Source organism: Diabrotica undecimpunctata, chromosome 10 (assembly GCF_040954645.1).
Source record: "Diabrotica undecimpunctata isolate CICGRU chromosome 10, icDiaUnde3, whole genome shotgun sequence".
NCBI lineage: Eukaryota > Metazoa > Arthropoda > Insecta > Coleoptera > Chrysomelidae > Diabrotica > Diabrotica undecimpunctata.
In genome coordinates this window covers 517315-534766 of record NC_092812.1, presented here as the reverse complement: position 1 = coordinate 534766, position 17452 = coordinate 517315, and the positions used below count along the sequence as shown (strand labels likewise).

General features: G+C 31.0%; 1 protein-coding gene across 2 annotated transcripts; it reads left to right on the top strand.

Moving 5' to 3' along the window:
* Nucleotides 1–4106: 4106 nt before the first annotated feature.
* LOC140451842 (uncharacterized) lies at nt 4107–6352 on the top strand. Of its 2 annotated transcripts, XM_072545746.1 has the most exons (4): nt 4107–4414; nt 4473–4908; nt 5062–5419; nt 5572–6352. In XM_072545746.1, the coding sequence occupies exons 2-4, from the start codon at nt 4686–4688 to the stop codon at nt 6350–6352; spliced, it is 1362 nt and encodes a 453-aa protein (XP_072401847.1). In that variant the 5' UTR covers nt 4107–4414; nt 4473–4685. The 2 variants fall into 2 exon arrangements, with proteins under 2 accessions (XP_072401847.1, XP_072401846.1); XM_072545745.1 differs by having other exon boundaries at nt 4107–4908.
* The last annotated feature ends 11100 nt before the right edge of the window (nt 6353–17452 follow it).

Here is a 17452-nt window from a genome sequence, read left to right as displayed (position 1 = left end):
TAAAATTTTTTTCTAAAACTAAATAACTACCTATAAAGTATAAAAGTAAAACCTACAAAAAGTTACCGTCCTGAAATTATTCCTGATTGCAAGTTGATTATTGATCCACACACTATTTTGATAATATTATCTGAATAACACAACAATTTATTATCAATACATGCATGTGGTGCTAAAAATGAAAATTCTCTCAATCTACGAATAACTCTTTCCACATGAATTCTCAAGCTAGCTATTCGTTTGGTCTCAAATACCTCATCTTTACTAGGTTTTGTACATACAGAGACACTCGGTGGCCTAATTAGGACACAACCTTTAGACATAAGTAAATGGTCAATATGTTTAAATCCCCTATCTGCCATAACAGCAACTTTTGGAGGTAAAATATTTAAAAAACCACTATGTTCTGCAATGACAGCATCAGATGTACGACCCCAAATGCTGTAGATATATAATTTATGATACCATCAGGAGTGCAACATATTAAATATTTAAGTATATTACATTTTTTATATTCCGACCATGTTAAAGATTGTTTCACTGCATCTGTTGGTTTCTTTATCTCTATTTCTAAACAATCAATTATACAATAAACATTACAATATCAAGCTCGAAAAGATATTGGTAAATTTGATTTCACGAATGAAACCTGAGGTTGTATTATACATTTTCTTAAATATTTACTTATAATTGGAACAGATTTCGAAAATATTTTTGAAGCATAACTTTCAGTTATGCCAAAATCATCTGCTAGAGCTATAAAAGAAAGGTCTACAATCTAGATCTGTTTTGTAACTTTGTGATTGTACAATTCATTGTCATATTTTTAAATTCAGTTCTCTTTTCATCATTAAGTTTTTTCACTTCACTGGGCGTTAAAGTATACTCACTACTTTCACTAAAATTTTCATGATCACTACTTTGTATGCTTAGAGTAGTTTCAGAAATATTGGCCAGATAACTTGTTGATGGCTTCATCTCTACGTTGACTGGAATAATTTTGATTGGTGATAACCCTACTGTAAATCCACACTGTAGGTTACATTGAACATCTTTAGTCCTAACACTAAGACAGGTTTGTGAAGAGACATCCCTTTTCGAAACTTCAATGTCATTTGTTTCCAGCTGAATTTCCATAGGGTGAATGCTCTTACTAAAGCCCGGTTACAGATAATTGAGAAATTTAAAGAGATAGACCAATTGGTGTAAAAATGGTACCGAACAAAATAATCCATGTGCTTAGATCAAATGACATCGGTTTTAATAGTTCCTCTTTAATATTTTGCCTTTTTACAGGGTAGTATTTAGAAAAACGCGAAAATTATATTTAAATAATTTGTAATACGTGTTAGGTCTATTTAATCAAAATAATGTTTTTATCTTTAATCACAATATAGCTTTTATTTACACTACTGCTAAAATTTGACGATTTAAGCCCCTTTTTATACCTATCAATAAAAGTTTATGAGTTTATGACTCCTCTTACTCGATTGTCGAGTTCTTGTCACAGCCCTGCTATGCTGATCAAGGTTCTTAAATTTCCACGAAATTCTGAACGACCGATAACAAGACTGATGTGGCTTTCGGTATTGTTATACATATAATTTTTAGTTTAAACTCTGTAAAGAGAACACGCATTTATTAGTGACGATTTCGCTATCAGAAAAATATTAAGAACCTAAATAAAAATGTGGCGTCCATGGGAGGATAGTGCATTAGAAATTGTTGAGAATTATGAAGTAGAAATTGTTGAAGAAAATGAGGAAATTCTACCACCAAATAATCCTGAAAATGTTGCTGGACCAAGTAGCGGAAGTATTAAAAAGCCAGAAAAAAAAATATTTATTGAAAGACGCTAAAGAAATTGTGTTAAATGTGTTTAATGGATTATGTGAAGAATTGGAACGTCACGAGAGTGTTTTAAAACCTGCGGCTTTAACAAAAGTTTCATTTACTACTGTATATCGAATTATAAATGAAGGCATTACAAATAGACAAAAAAGGAGCGACTTTGGACTACATCGATCTATTGAGCAAGATCTTTTAGGTCTCATTTCAGAAACCATTTATGATATATGTGCAGGTAATATTATACCCACACTTAACCAAATTTTAGCTGAATTAAAATCTAAAAATATTATTAATTGCTGTAAATCAACTTTAAGAAAATTGTAACTATCAAATGGTTTTAAATATAAAACAATCAATAAACGACATACTATAATGGAAAGTGCCTGTTTAATAAAATGGCATAATGAATATTTGGAAAAGATAACAGAGTACAGAAATAGCGGAAGAAAAATTTATTACTTAGATGAAACGTGGTTTGACACTAACGAAACAATTGGCAAAGGTACCTGTTTCCAGGGGCAAACGAATATACATTTTACATTGTGGAGGGGAAGACGGTTGGGCAACCGATGGCTTACTATTAAGTGCAAAAGACATTAAAGACAATTGTTTGGATTATCATCAAGATATGTTATTGTTTTAGATAATGCATCCTATCATTCTAGACAACTTAAAAAAATTCCGAATAAATACTCTAGAAAGGATGAATTGCAAGATTTTTTATTATCACAAGATTTATATTTTGAAGCTTGGTACACTAAAGACCAATTAGTAGAGGTACTTATTACAAAATTATTTGTAAAGGAATATATTATTGATGATGCAGCAAGTAAAAATGGACATACAACTTTAAGACTACTACCATATTACTGCGTTTTAAATCCAATAGAGTTGTTATGGTCTCAACTGAAATATAATGTGAGACAAAAAAATGTAAGTCCAAAATGTTATAACACTGTCGTGACTCCAATAGATTCTGAATTTAAAAATATATCAGGATAACTGGAAGAAAGCAATAGAGCAAGTAAAAAATATTAAAAAAGAATATCTTAAAAACATTCCTGTTCTAAATAAAATTATTATCAATGTGGAGAACAGTGATTCAGAGAAAGAAAGTGACGAAGTGTAATGCCAAGAAAACTTTCTCTCAATACTGAGTTTACCCGAAATATTTTATTACATAATCAGGTGTAGGGATTATCGACATATGTTCAACACCAAACTACTGCTTCAATTTTTCAAGAAAAACGTGGATTTATTATTTATAATTATTATGAAAACTTCACAAAACTATTGCTGCAATATCTATATCTTTGAAATAAGTTCTTAAGAGAAAATAATAATGTAAGTAAGTGTTGACTAGATAAACTTTTAATTTTTACTTCAAGGTTTTATAAATTATTTAAATATATATTTTTTTATCTTTCACTACTTACCGTTTGCTCAATTATTAATTAGTTTTTGTATACAAACCAATTATTGCTTGAACATTTTATAGAAAATGCATTGCAGAAATATGACCAAAGTAATTTAAACTTACACAAAATCATCAAGACATAAAATTAAGCTTTGTTTATAACAATACAAATTTATAGAACCAATTTCTTATAAAATATACCATATTATGTTTCATGTAGGTCGGTACTATCCTGTTCTTCACCAGTCATAGTGCTGCTTATCGCATTTTTCTCAAATAAATATAACCGACCTATACCACATGCAACTATCTCCAAATTCTCCTGAATACAAACTGGATCTTGTGGCACCAAAGAAATAGCTTCATCAACAATTATTTTTGGAGTTCTCTTAGTACCTGCAGCAGTGGGATGATTTTCAAACGATCTTTTTCTATTTTGCTGGCAATCAAATATATGAGGCACTACATTAGTTTCCATTTTTTTCTGACCACCCATTAACTTGTACTTAACATAGTTATCCATGTCTTCTTCAAGCTAGAATAAATAAATAAATAACTAAATAAGCCATATAAAAATATGTGTTAAGTCCGTGTCAGACGGTCAAATATTTGATCAAACTAGTTTGACCAAACCAAAAAATTGACAGCATATGACGTCACATCCTGAGTTTGATCAAATCCTCTAAAAATAAGGAGCGCCTAAAAGGAGGACTTCGCAGATCGTGCCGTGACGTCACCAATCAGTTTCTAAACTTTAGGTGATGTCACCACCCACCACGTGATTTTTGGTATATACGAGTATTCTTTGGTATAATAACGTATAACCTAAGAAATTATTTTTTGACGGTCAATTCGTTGGTATTTTAATTGTAGAATTTATAGATTTCTTTCTTCAAAAAGAAAAGAAAATGGGAGTGTTTTGTCTTGAGTGTAATAAGGTGTTTCAGACCCAATCAAGTCTTAATCGGCACAATAGAAACTTGCATAAAAAGTATGCAAATTATATAGAATATGAAAGTTCTAAAAGATATTGCTGCAAGGAATGTAACATGTTTTTCAATTTTAATAAAGACTTACGTGCTCATTTAATGGAGAAACACAACCGTGTTACAGAATTAGTCAATCTTCAGTTTAAAGACTTTTCAGGTAGGTATAAATTTGTTACTCTTTGCATTTTCATAATAAAGTTTATTTGTATTTTTAGAATTTACTACTTGGATGGTACAGGAACAGGAAAAATATGGAATTAAGTATTACAAAGCCAATGGATTAATGCGTTCAGGACAATTAGAAAAACATTATTATGAATGTTTGTCTTTCTCATACTGTACTAATACAGGTCTACCAAGCACACCTCAATCTAAGGAGTTACGAAAAACACATAATTCTTGCACAAGTCAAATAAAAATGGTCAGAAATGTTGACACAAGTATCTACTGTATCATACTTTAAAACTCATTATGGCCATGATGCGAAATCAGTACAGTTACAATCTTTTGAAAAAAATGAAGCTCAAAAGAAATATACTTGTTTACAGTGCAGATTATTTTTTAATGGTAATAGGGATTTACGATTCTATTTGCACAAAAACCATGGGCAACCTACCCAGTTGGTAAAATTGCAATTCAAAAACTTTTTAGGTAAGTATAGGAAACTTACACATTATTATTTATGTAAGTATGCAGGTTGATATCAAAAATTTAGATCTTATAGGTAGTTTTATGTATAACTTATTACTGTAAGATATAAGTAGTATAACTGACATGTAATCAACTTTTATGTTGTTTTTGTAGATTTTACTGTGTGGATGGCACAGGAAGAGAAACAAAATAATGTTCAGTACTGCAAAGTCACAGGAGTAAAGCGTCACAAAGAACAGGAAACATCTTATTATGAATGTATTCGATCCTCAAAAAATTATTCTGCAAAAAAAGATAGAGAAAGAGCTTTAAAATCTCAAGGATCCTTCAAAATGGTTAATTCATGTACTAGTCAAATAATAGTATCTAAAAATATTCAAACTGATTGTTGTGTAATAAAATATTTTAAAACACATTATGGACATGAGGATGACATAGAGCACTTACATATACCAAAATCAGATAAAGAAAATATTGCTTCAAAGCTTATTTTGGGGGTTTCTTCAAAAATGTAAGAAAAATATTTGCATATACACAAATTTAACTAAAAACAAAAATGTTACCACTAAACCACTTTTTAAATGTTAATCATGAATATTTACTACAGTTTACAACTTTAAACTAGCGTGTATGATTCTCCTAATATATATTTTACTTTTTTAGTGTACTTCAGAATGTTCGGGATAGCATAGGAGGTGAATTAAAAAGAGTTGATTTACTTACAAGAAAAGATATCACGAACATTAAACACTCTTATGGCATTGATTTGAAAGATGGATGTAGGCACAAAGATGACGCAACCAGTGTTCATTTGTGGGTGACTGAATGCTTACAGACTGATTCATGTCCAATATTATTTTACAAACAACAGGGCATACTAATGGATAATCATCCTGAATTTAACAATAATGATTTTTGTCTTTTCATGAATGTTGTGCAAAAGGAAATATTAATAAAGTTTGGCAAATCCGTTATCGCCATTGATGGAACTCATGGGCTCAACTCCTATGACTTTGAACTTACGACAGTATTAGTGAAAGATGAATTTGGAAATGGATTTCCGACTGCTTTCTTATTTTCAAATAGAAAAGATACTTTTATTTACCAACTTTTTTTTTCTAAAATACATGAGCATGTTGGTACTATACAGTCGAACGTTTTCATGTCAGACATAACTAACACTTTTTACAATGCCTGGTCAAATGTAATGGGTTCTGTTTCTAATAGGCTGTTATGTTCCTGGCAAATAGATAGGGCATGGCAAGTAAATCTTAATAAAATATCTGATTCTGAAAAAAAATCCTATGTATACAAGATGTTGAAAGAGCTGCAATATATGTTAGATTCAGATAGATTTTTAGAGAGTATTAATAGCTTTTTGGGTAAAATTCTAAATGATGCAGATACATACAATTTTGGTAAATATTTCCAGCAGGACTACTGAAATAACATCCAACAATGGGCCTATTGTTATAGGAAGGGTTGTGGAATTAATACCAATATGGGCATTGAAAATTTTCATAAAGTTTTAAAATACTTTTATTTAGATAAGAAAAAAATGAAAAGATTGGATAAGAGTATCCACCAGTTGTTGTTTTTAAGGGATAAAACTGTCGAAAGGATTATAAAGCTTAAAAAAGGTAAGCCGGTTGAAAGCTCTATAAAATCTAGACATCGAACTGCATTAGCTTGCTCTTTTACAATGTTACAAGATAACAGTGCCTATATATTAAAAGAAGAAAACAATGAATACCTCGTTGAAAGACAAAGAACTGTTAGTTGCTGCTCCATTAAATGTAATTTTTGCAATATATGTATACATTCATATAGCTGTACCTGTATAGATTGTTTAATAAAAAATACCATATGTAAACACATTCATTATGTAGCAATGCAAGATACTGCAGATCACATTCAACCTGAAGACTGTTCATTTTCTAAAAATCAAACCGTGTCAGGTGATGTTGAACAGCTTTTTTCTCATATCTCTAACACATCAAATAACAAAGAAGGTCTTAAAGAAAATGTCATTACAAATTTAGATAATATTTTACAAAATGTAATTTCGAAGGATTTATCTCTTGACCACTTGAAATCTGTTAATCATCATCTGAAAACTGCCTTAGCAGTTACTAACATTTCAATGCCCTCTAATATTAACTTTATGAGCAGTCCCGCCACAAGCCAAGAGCCTTCAAATAAAAATATCACAAAACAGAAATCATTTACTTCTACAAAAAGAAGAAAACTAAAATCTGTAAATTTAAGTAAGAGTACACCAAAAGAGAAAACTCTTGTTAAGGAGACGTTAAATAGTGAACTAGTAGTATCTAACAATGTTGATAATGATCATCAATACATTTAACCCATTCGCGGACACTTGGTATATTTTTAACCTACTCAGAACATCACTAGTTTTTTGTTTTAAAATCCTTTTTTATTGCAATAATAAGTACTGATCAAGAGTTAGAAAAGCGATTTCGTCTTTTTTTCTAGAAAAAAATAGGTGTCTGCTATTACAGACGTGTCCCTATACATTGAAAATTTGAATGTACAGGGACACAGTCTGCTATTGCAGACGCATAGTAGTAGAAACAGATATTGCCAAAATAAATAAAAAACCACGTATTTTGATATAAAACTAGTTACTGTCGTTAATAATACTCAACGCAAGAGGAAAACATTTTCTCTAGAAAAAAATACTTGGGAAAATTTACAAGTGAAAATTTTTAAAACAATCTCCTGCACATAGCGGTGGCTTCTCATCACATCCAGAGCAGCGCCATGATGTCTGTCCTCTTTTTCCATTTCTGGAGCATTGGCGACATCTCAAAAAATAACTTTTTCTTTTGTAACTGGAAGGCAAGGGTATTTTCTCCAAAACATGTTGTAAAGCAGCTTGAGGAGGGGCTGAACTTGAACATTCCCTGGGATTATTTATCGACCCACGTTTGACAAGTTTTCTTCCGTCTTTTATATTTGGTGAAATTCCAAGTAGATCTTTTATTATAGCATCTCGAAACATAAGAAGGGTGATCTTCGATTTCGTTATATCTCGGTAAAGAAGGTAACTGTTGACAACAGTAACGTCAATCAGATGAAATATTACTTTTTTATACCATCGTATCGATTTTCGTGGACAGCTGTAATAAGATGTTAACTGGTCACTTCTGTCAATACCTGCCATATTTAGGTTATATTCTGAGACTTCTTTTGGTTTAATTTTAGTTTTGTTGTAAGAATTAGTAGTCTCGATCATTTCTGGATGGAATTTGGTGGTAATCATCAACACCTCCCGCTTATCTTTCCATTTGGAGACATACACCTTGCCCTTTCGCAGCCATTTATGCTCACCCTTCTTAATTTTTTTGGTGGTGATTTCTTTAGGATTTCCTCTGCGATTCGACCTAAGGGTTCCTGTTGTATGAGTTTTACGTTGAAGTAATTGGTTTGACAGGGGAACGCTGTTATAATAATTATCCATAACAGCATGGTGTCCCTTGTCCAAAAAAGGTGAAAGAAGCCTAAATACGATAGATTGCAATTTTGTCATATTGCCTTCTTCTATTTCTTTGCCTTTATAAATGTCGATGTTGCAAGTATAACCTTTTGTCGTGCACAGCTCGTAGAATTTGATTCCATATTTTGCTTTCTTTCCTTTGATGTATTGTCTGAAACTCAGCCTGCCTCTATGTAATAATAGGGACTCATCCAGGGACAATGCTTCCTCGGGAGAGTAAGCGCTCTGGTAGTTCCTAATCAAAATCTTCAATAATTCACTTACTTTATTGAGCCTATCATTTTTGTCTTTTTCATTTGTGCAGTTGAAACATCTGAGCAGATGTTCGTATCGGCGTCCGGACATAACATAGGAAAATACAGGGTGGTAGTATAGTGGATCATATGAGAAAAGTTTTCGCATAATTGGAAATCGAATTTGTCCTTGCAATAAAGAAATCCCTATAAATTTGTAAAGTTCTTCTTTTGTAGTCTCAACAAAGTTAGTTGTTCTGGAATGTTTAGGTTTAGGGCGATTTGATATCTCCAGCTTGAGACCATATCCATTGGTACTATTTACAAGAAGATCCATTACTTCGTCAGTCCAAAGCAATTTGAAAATTTCTAGTGGTACAGGTTCATGGTCAAAATGTAGTTGTATCCCGGCAGCAGCATGATCGAACTGAAAGTCTGGTATGTCATCATACGTTTCTTCCCAATCATCAGATTCTTCGGAACTAGAACCATCCGCAACCTCTACAGTTTGATTTACGACAGGTGGTGGAATTGGGTTAGTTTGACCTACGACAGGTAGCGGAGTTGAATTAGTTTTATCTGGTGGTGGTAGTGGAGTTGAATTGAAATTAGATTCGTCAGATGAATTAGCAGAATAACTATCATTTGTAGGTGAATACTCTAGGTATCTATCATCTGATCCAGCAAATTGGTCTGTATCGCTGCTACTCTCGTGATCATCATTTTCATCATCCGATTCAGGTTCAACTTCATCAAAAAGATCCAGTAATCTGCGTTCTTCTTTAGGGTCCATTTTTTCAGAACCTGGAACAAGTGTTTATTTGTAAAATAATTTACTTTGACCGTCAATACATTTTTATTTCAAAGATAGGCTAAGCACAAAAATATGTAAGAGTCATATGTGATGGACGAAAAATAACACGTAGAACAAGGTAATAATATACCATGTATCTGTTAGCGTTAGCCGAAGGTTTGAGCGACTTTCAAACTAAACAATAAGTCTGGCTGTTCAATATCGAATCAGCAATCACGCAAAAATAATGGTTTTGTTTTAGTCTATTTTGAGAATAAATATACCAGTGAAAATAATGGTTTTGTTTTAGTCTATCGTGGGAATAAATATAGATTTTATCTGAGGCAGTTTTTAAAAATAATAATAAACTTTTAAATGTACTTACTTTTGCTATAATTGCGACAATTTGCTTGCGACACCCAAAACGCGTCTGTAGAAACGCACAATAAACGACTGCACCATGCAAAGTATATGGAGAGACTGCCTGTTTTAACAGACGTGACGCCAGGAAAATATAATGTGAGTAGGAGAGCGCGAAAGAATCAAGGTCAAATAAAATGCTTTCATGGGACACTTCCCTGACAACAAACTCGATATATAGGGACACCAACCTTCATATTTAATGTATTTCTTATGGGCATTGCGGCTGCAGTAGCAGACGTGATATTTTTGATGGTACAAAAATCGTCTGCAATCGCAGACCTGTCCCTACACATGTGTCTGCAATTGCAGACACGCCCGCGAATGTGTTAATAATTATTTAACTTAAGTAACTACACATGTACTTTTTAATAAATTATTATCTGTCACCTTTTTGTTTTATTCTACATTTAATATAATTTCTCGTTTAACATAACTCTGCAAAATTTCTTCGTGACTATTTGATGCAAAATATTTTTCATTTGATAAGACAAAATTAAAAATTTAGCAAAAATTTAATTTTTCATTTATAGCTACAGCTTATAGAAACTTGTGTTATAAAGCGAATAGTCTACAAATTTAAATATTTCTTTCTTTAGAATAATACTAAGACTACTTAAAATAACTTCATTTTGTGTATCTTAGTATATTACTATCTAAGCTTTTATAATTTTGTGTTAGTATTATTCTACTAAGGGCCAATCTTTTCATCTCCAGATAAATATGATTCTATCTGCCAGATAGTTATCTGGAGGATAAACGTTTATTTGTAGGATAAAATGTACCCATCTATTATGTGGTGTTTACTTATCTGTCAGATAAACAGAAACCAATAATTGTGGATTAACCCATTAAAGGCCAAGACAATAAACAAAGAGAAATTTGACAATTGATTTATTAGATTGGATTAAAAACACATAAATTAAGACTAATTTACAACCAAAAAGATTTTTTTTTTCTCATGAAAGGAAAAACAGGTTGGTGCGTATACGCACCTTTGGCCGAATACGCATACAATTTTTAAAAAAGTAACATATTGTATCTTAACTGTAAATTAAATTTTAAGATAAAAATTTTCGAAACATTCGGGGTGTAGATGCACTGTACACTTTTTACATAAATAAATAGTATTACTTTTGCACATCCGACATTTTCTTCTTGCACTATTATCGTCTCTTTTTACAATGTGGCCATTTTGCACGAATGTCGCCCGAAATATGGAACCATTTCCTCGTCAATGGAAAGATTTTTTGCAAAGACTCCAATTTTGTGCAAACTTTCGGTTAATTATTTCAAAAATTGGTGACAATTTTGCAAATTTATCATTTTTATTCAGTAAGGTGTTGTCTGACAAATGTATGTTCTGTTTGATTGAACGAAATCTATGTCGGCTCATGCTTTCTCTTACAATGTTCGCTTCTTTATCCTCATCCTTCGACCAATACATATCAAGTTGAGGCAGACTGTGATAACCAGATAATATACATATGCCAATAAATTTTTTTAAATCTGTGGCGGTTATTCTGCGATGCATAAATATTTGTAAAATATCGAATGCTCTCACTTACTTCTTTATCAAAAAAGAGTAAAAAAACTTCAATGTTACTTGCCTCCATGGTTGGCTTTTATATTTTCTAAATATCGATCAGACTGATGTTGAATTACTGCCGAGTACGAAGAAGTATCTGTTTTTACCCAACTTGGGACAAATTTGGATTTATTATTTTTGCCTGGTTCTTTCTTTGGACGTTTTGATCTGTGGTTCAGAGGAATATCATCATCAGAATTCCCATTCACTTGTATTTCATATATACCTGCAAAAATCTGTTTTTATTCCTTCTGTACCAATAATATTATCATCAATGTCTTCTACATCGGAAATTTCATCTGTTTCCGGCGGCACATAAACCACATCAAGTGAGTCAGCATTTTCACAGTCTGAGTCTTCTTCTAACAAAGCCATTAACTCTTTAGTAATTAGTGCCCTCTTCATTACCTATTTCGAGAATTTACTAAAATAAACAAAAACATGCACTATTAAAAATATACTACTACTATATACACGCATTCATATGATAATAATTTAGCTTACCTTATTTCAACTTATATGGAATATAAAACAAATAAACACAAGGAAACTTTCAAACTGATTTAAGTCAAGAAAAAAGCAAATATAATAGTATTGACTATTGACGAGATCGTAATTTCAGATTGTTTAGTCTACGAAAAAAATATAATATGGTTTCGGCCAAAGGTGCGTATACGAATCCATCGTATAAACATGCAATTATAGACCTTATTTTTAAAGTATGAATGAATAAGTTTTTAGAATAATAAAAATTTCAACATATTTTTATAATTATAGAATACAAAATATGAGAAAGCCTATGAATAACTGTTCTGATGAGCTTTATTAAAGCGAAATACGTATCAACAGATACATAGACTATTTTTGCGTGAAAAGAAATCTTGACTGTCTTTAATTTTATTTTTATTCGGATCTACTCTGTATGAGTACAAGAAACCAATTCGCTAACGATTTCTGCTTAGCTGAGGAGACATGTCGTGGAATGCAAATTTTAGATTCCCCATGTCTCTATTAACATCTTTATCAGCGTCTGTTATACCTTGCATTTATAGAAGGTTCAGATTAAGGCAGTTATCTGAATTGTGTTTCGAAACTATTTTACGGATTTAATATCAGATGTCGCTATTGCGTCCGTTTCGAAGCCATTTTATCGTTGCTTCACAAAGACAGGAAAAGATTAATTTTCACGTTGAGAAAGCGTATGAATAACTGTTCTGATGAGCTTTATTAAAGCGAAATACGTATCAACAGATACATAGACTATTTTTGCGTGAAAAGAAATCTTGACTGTCTTTAATTTTATTTTTAATATGAATTAAGTTTATAATTAGTATCGGAAAAATTTTTTGTATGAAGATGTGCATAAATCATTAAATTATGCAAAATTATAATAATCTTAAAATATTTAAAAAGTAATATTTTTATCAAAAGAAAAATGATACTATATACCTCAATCTATTGAAATGTTACTTCAATAAAAAGAGAACATTAAAAAAACTATTTTCGGGCCAAAAAAAAATTAACAATAAAGGTTGCGTTTACGCACCTTTGGCCGTAAATGGGTTAATCCCATATAAACACAATATTTAAATTCGATGTTCCACAAGGAAGCAGTTTCAGAACCTCACAAAAAATAATAGATATATAGATATATATATATATATATATATATATATATATATATATATATATATATATATATATATATATATATATATATATATATCCTTTCCCAAGTTAATATGCTCCTTTTCTAACTTGGCTGCACCGTACTGAAGACGACCAATAGTCAGAAATACGTATATACGGTTGCCTTCCATCGATATACCATTTTTGGTTTTCTGTTTTGCGAGACATGCCATTACTTTTTACTTATATATATATATATATATATATATATATATATATATATATATATATATATAAGGTATATAAATAATGTAGATATATATATATATATATATATATATATATATATATATATATATATATATATAAGGTATATATAATGTAGATATATATATATATATATATATATATATATATATATATATATATATATATATATATATACATATATAGTAAATAATATCAAAGTGAAGAAAACGAGGTAGAGTACTTTTATAATCTTTTATTAACAATTAACAACTGTTTACATATATTCACTGATCACTGTTGGTTTACCTAATGCTAAACCTATTAAAAAACTTCATTATTCATTACACAAATTAAAATTGTTCATCCTCTCTCAAATATTATATTTTCGCACCACGTTCACAAACATCACACTCTTAGATTTCATTTAAGAAATCTAATCTAATAAGCCGGAACTGTGTCTCTCACCCAAGATTAACACTAAAAAACAATATTTAGATTATATTTTTACTTTCACTATAACCTAGAAACTGCAATAAACACAATTTATCTTTCAGATAACTTATTTGGCAAATAAATATTTTATCTGTCGGTAAGTTTATTCGTGATTAGGCTACCTTTTTCATCTGCCAGAGAAATACTTAATCGGAGGTGAAGAAACTTTCCGAATTACCAGAATAAGTCTTTTTACTATAGCGACGATCTTATTAATTTACGTTATACAATATAAATATAACATAATTGATGATGGTGACGTCACTATTCATATCTGTCAAGTGTGACGTCACGGCACAATCTGCGAAGTCCTCCTTTTAGGCGCTCCTTAAAAATAGAGGATCTTCTATTTTCAAGGTCAGTTTGATCAAACTTTAATTTTGATTGGTCGAAAAATATCTAAAGTCAAATGACAATCAGCAGTTAGACATAACGATAATTTCCTTTTTTCTGTAGTTGACAGTGTGTGGTTTATTTGTCTTCCTATTTTGTTATAAAATAAAAATAAAAATTTAAAATATCTTGCAGCCAGGAACAAGTTTCTACATAATTGATTTATACCGAGAAAGAAGCTGTTTATAATGTCAAACATCCATATTATTATAAAAATCCTTTCGCCCTATTTATTTTCTTTGTGTATAAGAAAAATTAGAATCGTAAATAAAGCCAAGTAACTAATAAAATAAGCAAAAAAGACAATTAATTTCCTTGACATACGTCAATTTGATCAAATTTGAATGATCGTGTGACAGGTAGATTTTTAAAATTTGAACAAACTGTAATTATGACGTCATTACGTCAGTTTGCTCAAACTAGTTTGATCAAATATTTGACCGTCTGACACGGACTTTATTATGAATGACAGTGTGTGGCAACGGCAACAGTGTTGCCAGTTCGTTGTTCTCTTGTCCTGGAACGAGCAGCGTGACGTCATATAGCTCGTGTTGTTTAAAATGAAAAGCTGGCGATCATAACTTTAAATGTTCATTGTAAATTAAATATTGCGATTTGAGGGTTGATATTTGGTATGCGTTGTTTCTATATGTAGACAAATATAATAAATAAATAAAAAAACAATTGTCAAGTTCCCTATTATTGCAAAAGTGGATTATACAACAAAACAAATTAATATTTAATGTAAATAAATAGATACAAAACAAGAGTTAAAAAATAATCTTGTTAAAAACAATTTAAGCCGCTTGTATGCGTCGTGTAAAGATGTAAAATGGAATACTTAAAGAAAAACAACAGTTTTTTTTATTACTTATTAACATTAGTCAACACCGCAACTGTCAAATAAGTGTTACCAATTTATGCCAAAATATCACCTTCCTTCGATTACAGTTACAGTGTGTTCCGAATAAATAATGTTCTTCATAAAAACGCTTTATAATGCATTTATACAAATTAAATGAAACATATTATTGTGTATTTCATTAAGTTAACATCAGTAGAAATCTTTAAATATTATTTCTACGCGTATATAATAAAATATATCTAGTGGCTGTAATATCAGTGTACTCGGCAAAGTGATTCTAAAAAGGAACACACCTACCGCCTAAATATTTCGTGTTGGTAACATGGTAACCTCACGGCATAGTATCACCAAAGAATATAGACGCTTAAGCGTCTATATTTTTTGGTATCACGGGACGGGCTATGACGCGGTTCACGTGCAACGGAAATAAATTACAAAGAATATAAAGCGTCTCTATTCTTTGTAAATTAGATGAAGTCGAACAGTCGAAGTATATATTCTTTGGTATTATTACAGACTGTGCTGTTAAGACATGGTTGCTAACAAAGAGTTTTTTAAAATTAAATACAGGTTATATTTTTAAAAATATTTTTCAGGTAAGTCAACCATCTTTTTGGATATGTATACCTTAATATATCAATATACATAGTAGGTTTTTGGTTTTTTTTCTTAAATCAGGTCTGGGTAAATAAAACTTATATAATTTTGATATATTAGGGGAGGGAAATACATTTAAAGTGGTTTTTTTAAAGAGGATATAAGGAGTACTGACCAAACTCACTTTTGATAAGTTAGTTTTTACATTATATGTCTATTGTTAATATTTCTATATCTATATACATATTGCTATCAATATATTTATCATTGATATTTTGCGTTTTATTTCAGTTTCTACTAACCAGTATATAATATAGCAAGATAAGATTAGTCTTTAGTATTTTGTATTTCAGGTGATTATCTCCAGTATCATTATTTCCAGTCATTCCTTACTTCAAAATCTTAACTATTGTTGAGTTGGCACCCTTCTTCTTTTCTACTTGTCATCCTCTTTGTATAGATTTATTCCCAGTGACCTTCCTTAGTTGTATCACATTTGACATTACAGGTCTCATTTTGTTTCTTGTCCCATCAGTTCATCTTTAAAGCCACGATTCAGTGCATTAAAGCTAGCCCGAATCCTCACTTGAGATTTAGTGTCTCTTTGGCTATTTAAATTTGTTCCTCTGAGCTTAGCCATATCTTTAGTATTTTGCATCACCTCTCTTCCAGTGCTTCTGAAATTTGTAAGCTATACGCTTCCTAAAATCCAATACTCCCGAAGTATAGAGGTTTCAATTGGCTAGACCCAACGTGTGGCTTCTTTTCCACTTCTGGCTTAAAAAAAATATATCTCCTTTAACTTTTGGTTTTGATCTTGGGTTGTTATGGTTTCCACTAGTTGTGCTTTTAGATTTTCATTTTAACATTTAGTTTTTGTACTTCAAAATTTTTTTTTATATCTATACCTTAAATCAACTTGTTTTGCTATATTCTGTGTAGACTGAATAAATTGCTTTGGTTTTGATTGGTTAAATAACTATTTTAGATTAATAATAAATAAATTAAAAATTTAAATAACTTAAAGTTAACTATTTCACATATTTTACAAGTCCGGAGTAGTCAATAAGTTGAGTCACTACCTCGAAATAACAGTTTTTGAAATTTTAGGTTCCTTTGGGAGTTGTAGCAGTATATTTCATTGGATTTCACGACTGGACCAAAACAAGTAAACATTACTGGTATAGGTATCTCTTCAGAATATTAACTTGGAGTCAGAGAGTAAGTACTACTTTTACTCATTCTCTTGTATATCTCTCAGTTGTGTAATATGTCAGCTTTTAAGGTAGAGCATCTATTAGCTCCTGAATTAGGGTATGAGTTGAGAGTCCGTCATTTAACCAGTCCATTGTTAAAAACAGTTGATGAAAAAAGGGGTGTTCTGAGAGGTGCTTTGAAGCAAGCTTCAGCAAATAGGAGTCATGTTGTTCTGTCAACTTCCAATCTTAATTTTAGTGATGAGATTCCTGAAATAGAGGCTACTCTTGCAGATTTGAAAGTGAAAATTGGTTCTTTTGTTGGTTCTTCTTGTGACACTGCCTATGGTCGTTATACTTCTCGGTTAGGTCATGTTGCAGGTAGAGTCCATCCTTTAGAATCTACAATAGAGGAAGAGGATGAACTAAAGAAGTCTCTTAATCTTAGAATTCTTACTCTGGAAGGTGAACTTGATTTTAGAGTGACTCCACAGGCTCATTCCACTCCTCATAATGCTAATGTTTCTGTAAATTCCTTTCCTTTTGTTAAGTCTGCTCCTATTCATAAA

Excerpts from the sequence above, each read along its gene's own strand:
- LOC140451842 (XM_072545746.1), top strand. The coding sequence starts at position 4,686 with ATGTTGACACAAGTATCTACTGTATCATACTTTAAAACTCATTATGGC. Across the intron at positions 4,909-5,061 it reads GCAATTCAAAAACTTTTTAG|ATTTTACTGTGTGGATGGCA; the intron begins GTAAGTATAGGA and ends TTGTTTTTGTAG. Across the intron at positions 5,420-5,571 it reads TTGGGGGTTTCTTCAAAAAT|TGTACTTCAGAATGTTCGGG; the intron begins GTAAGAAAAATA and ends TTACTTTTTTAG.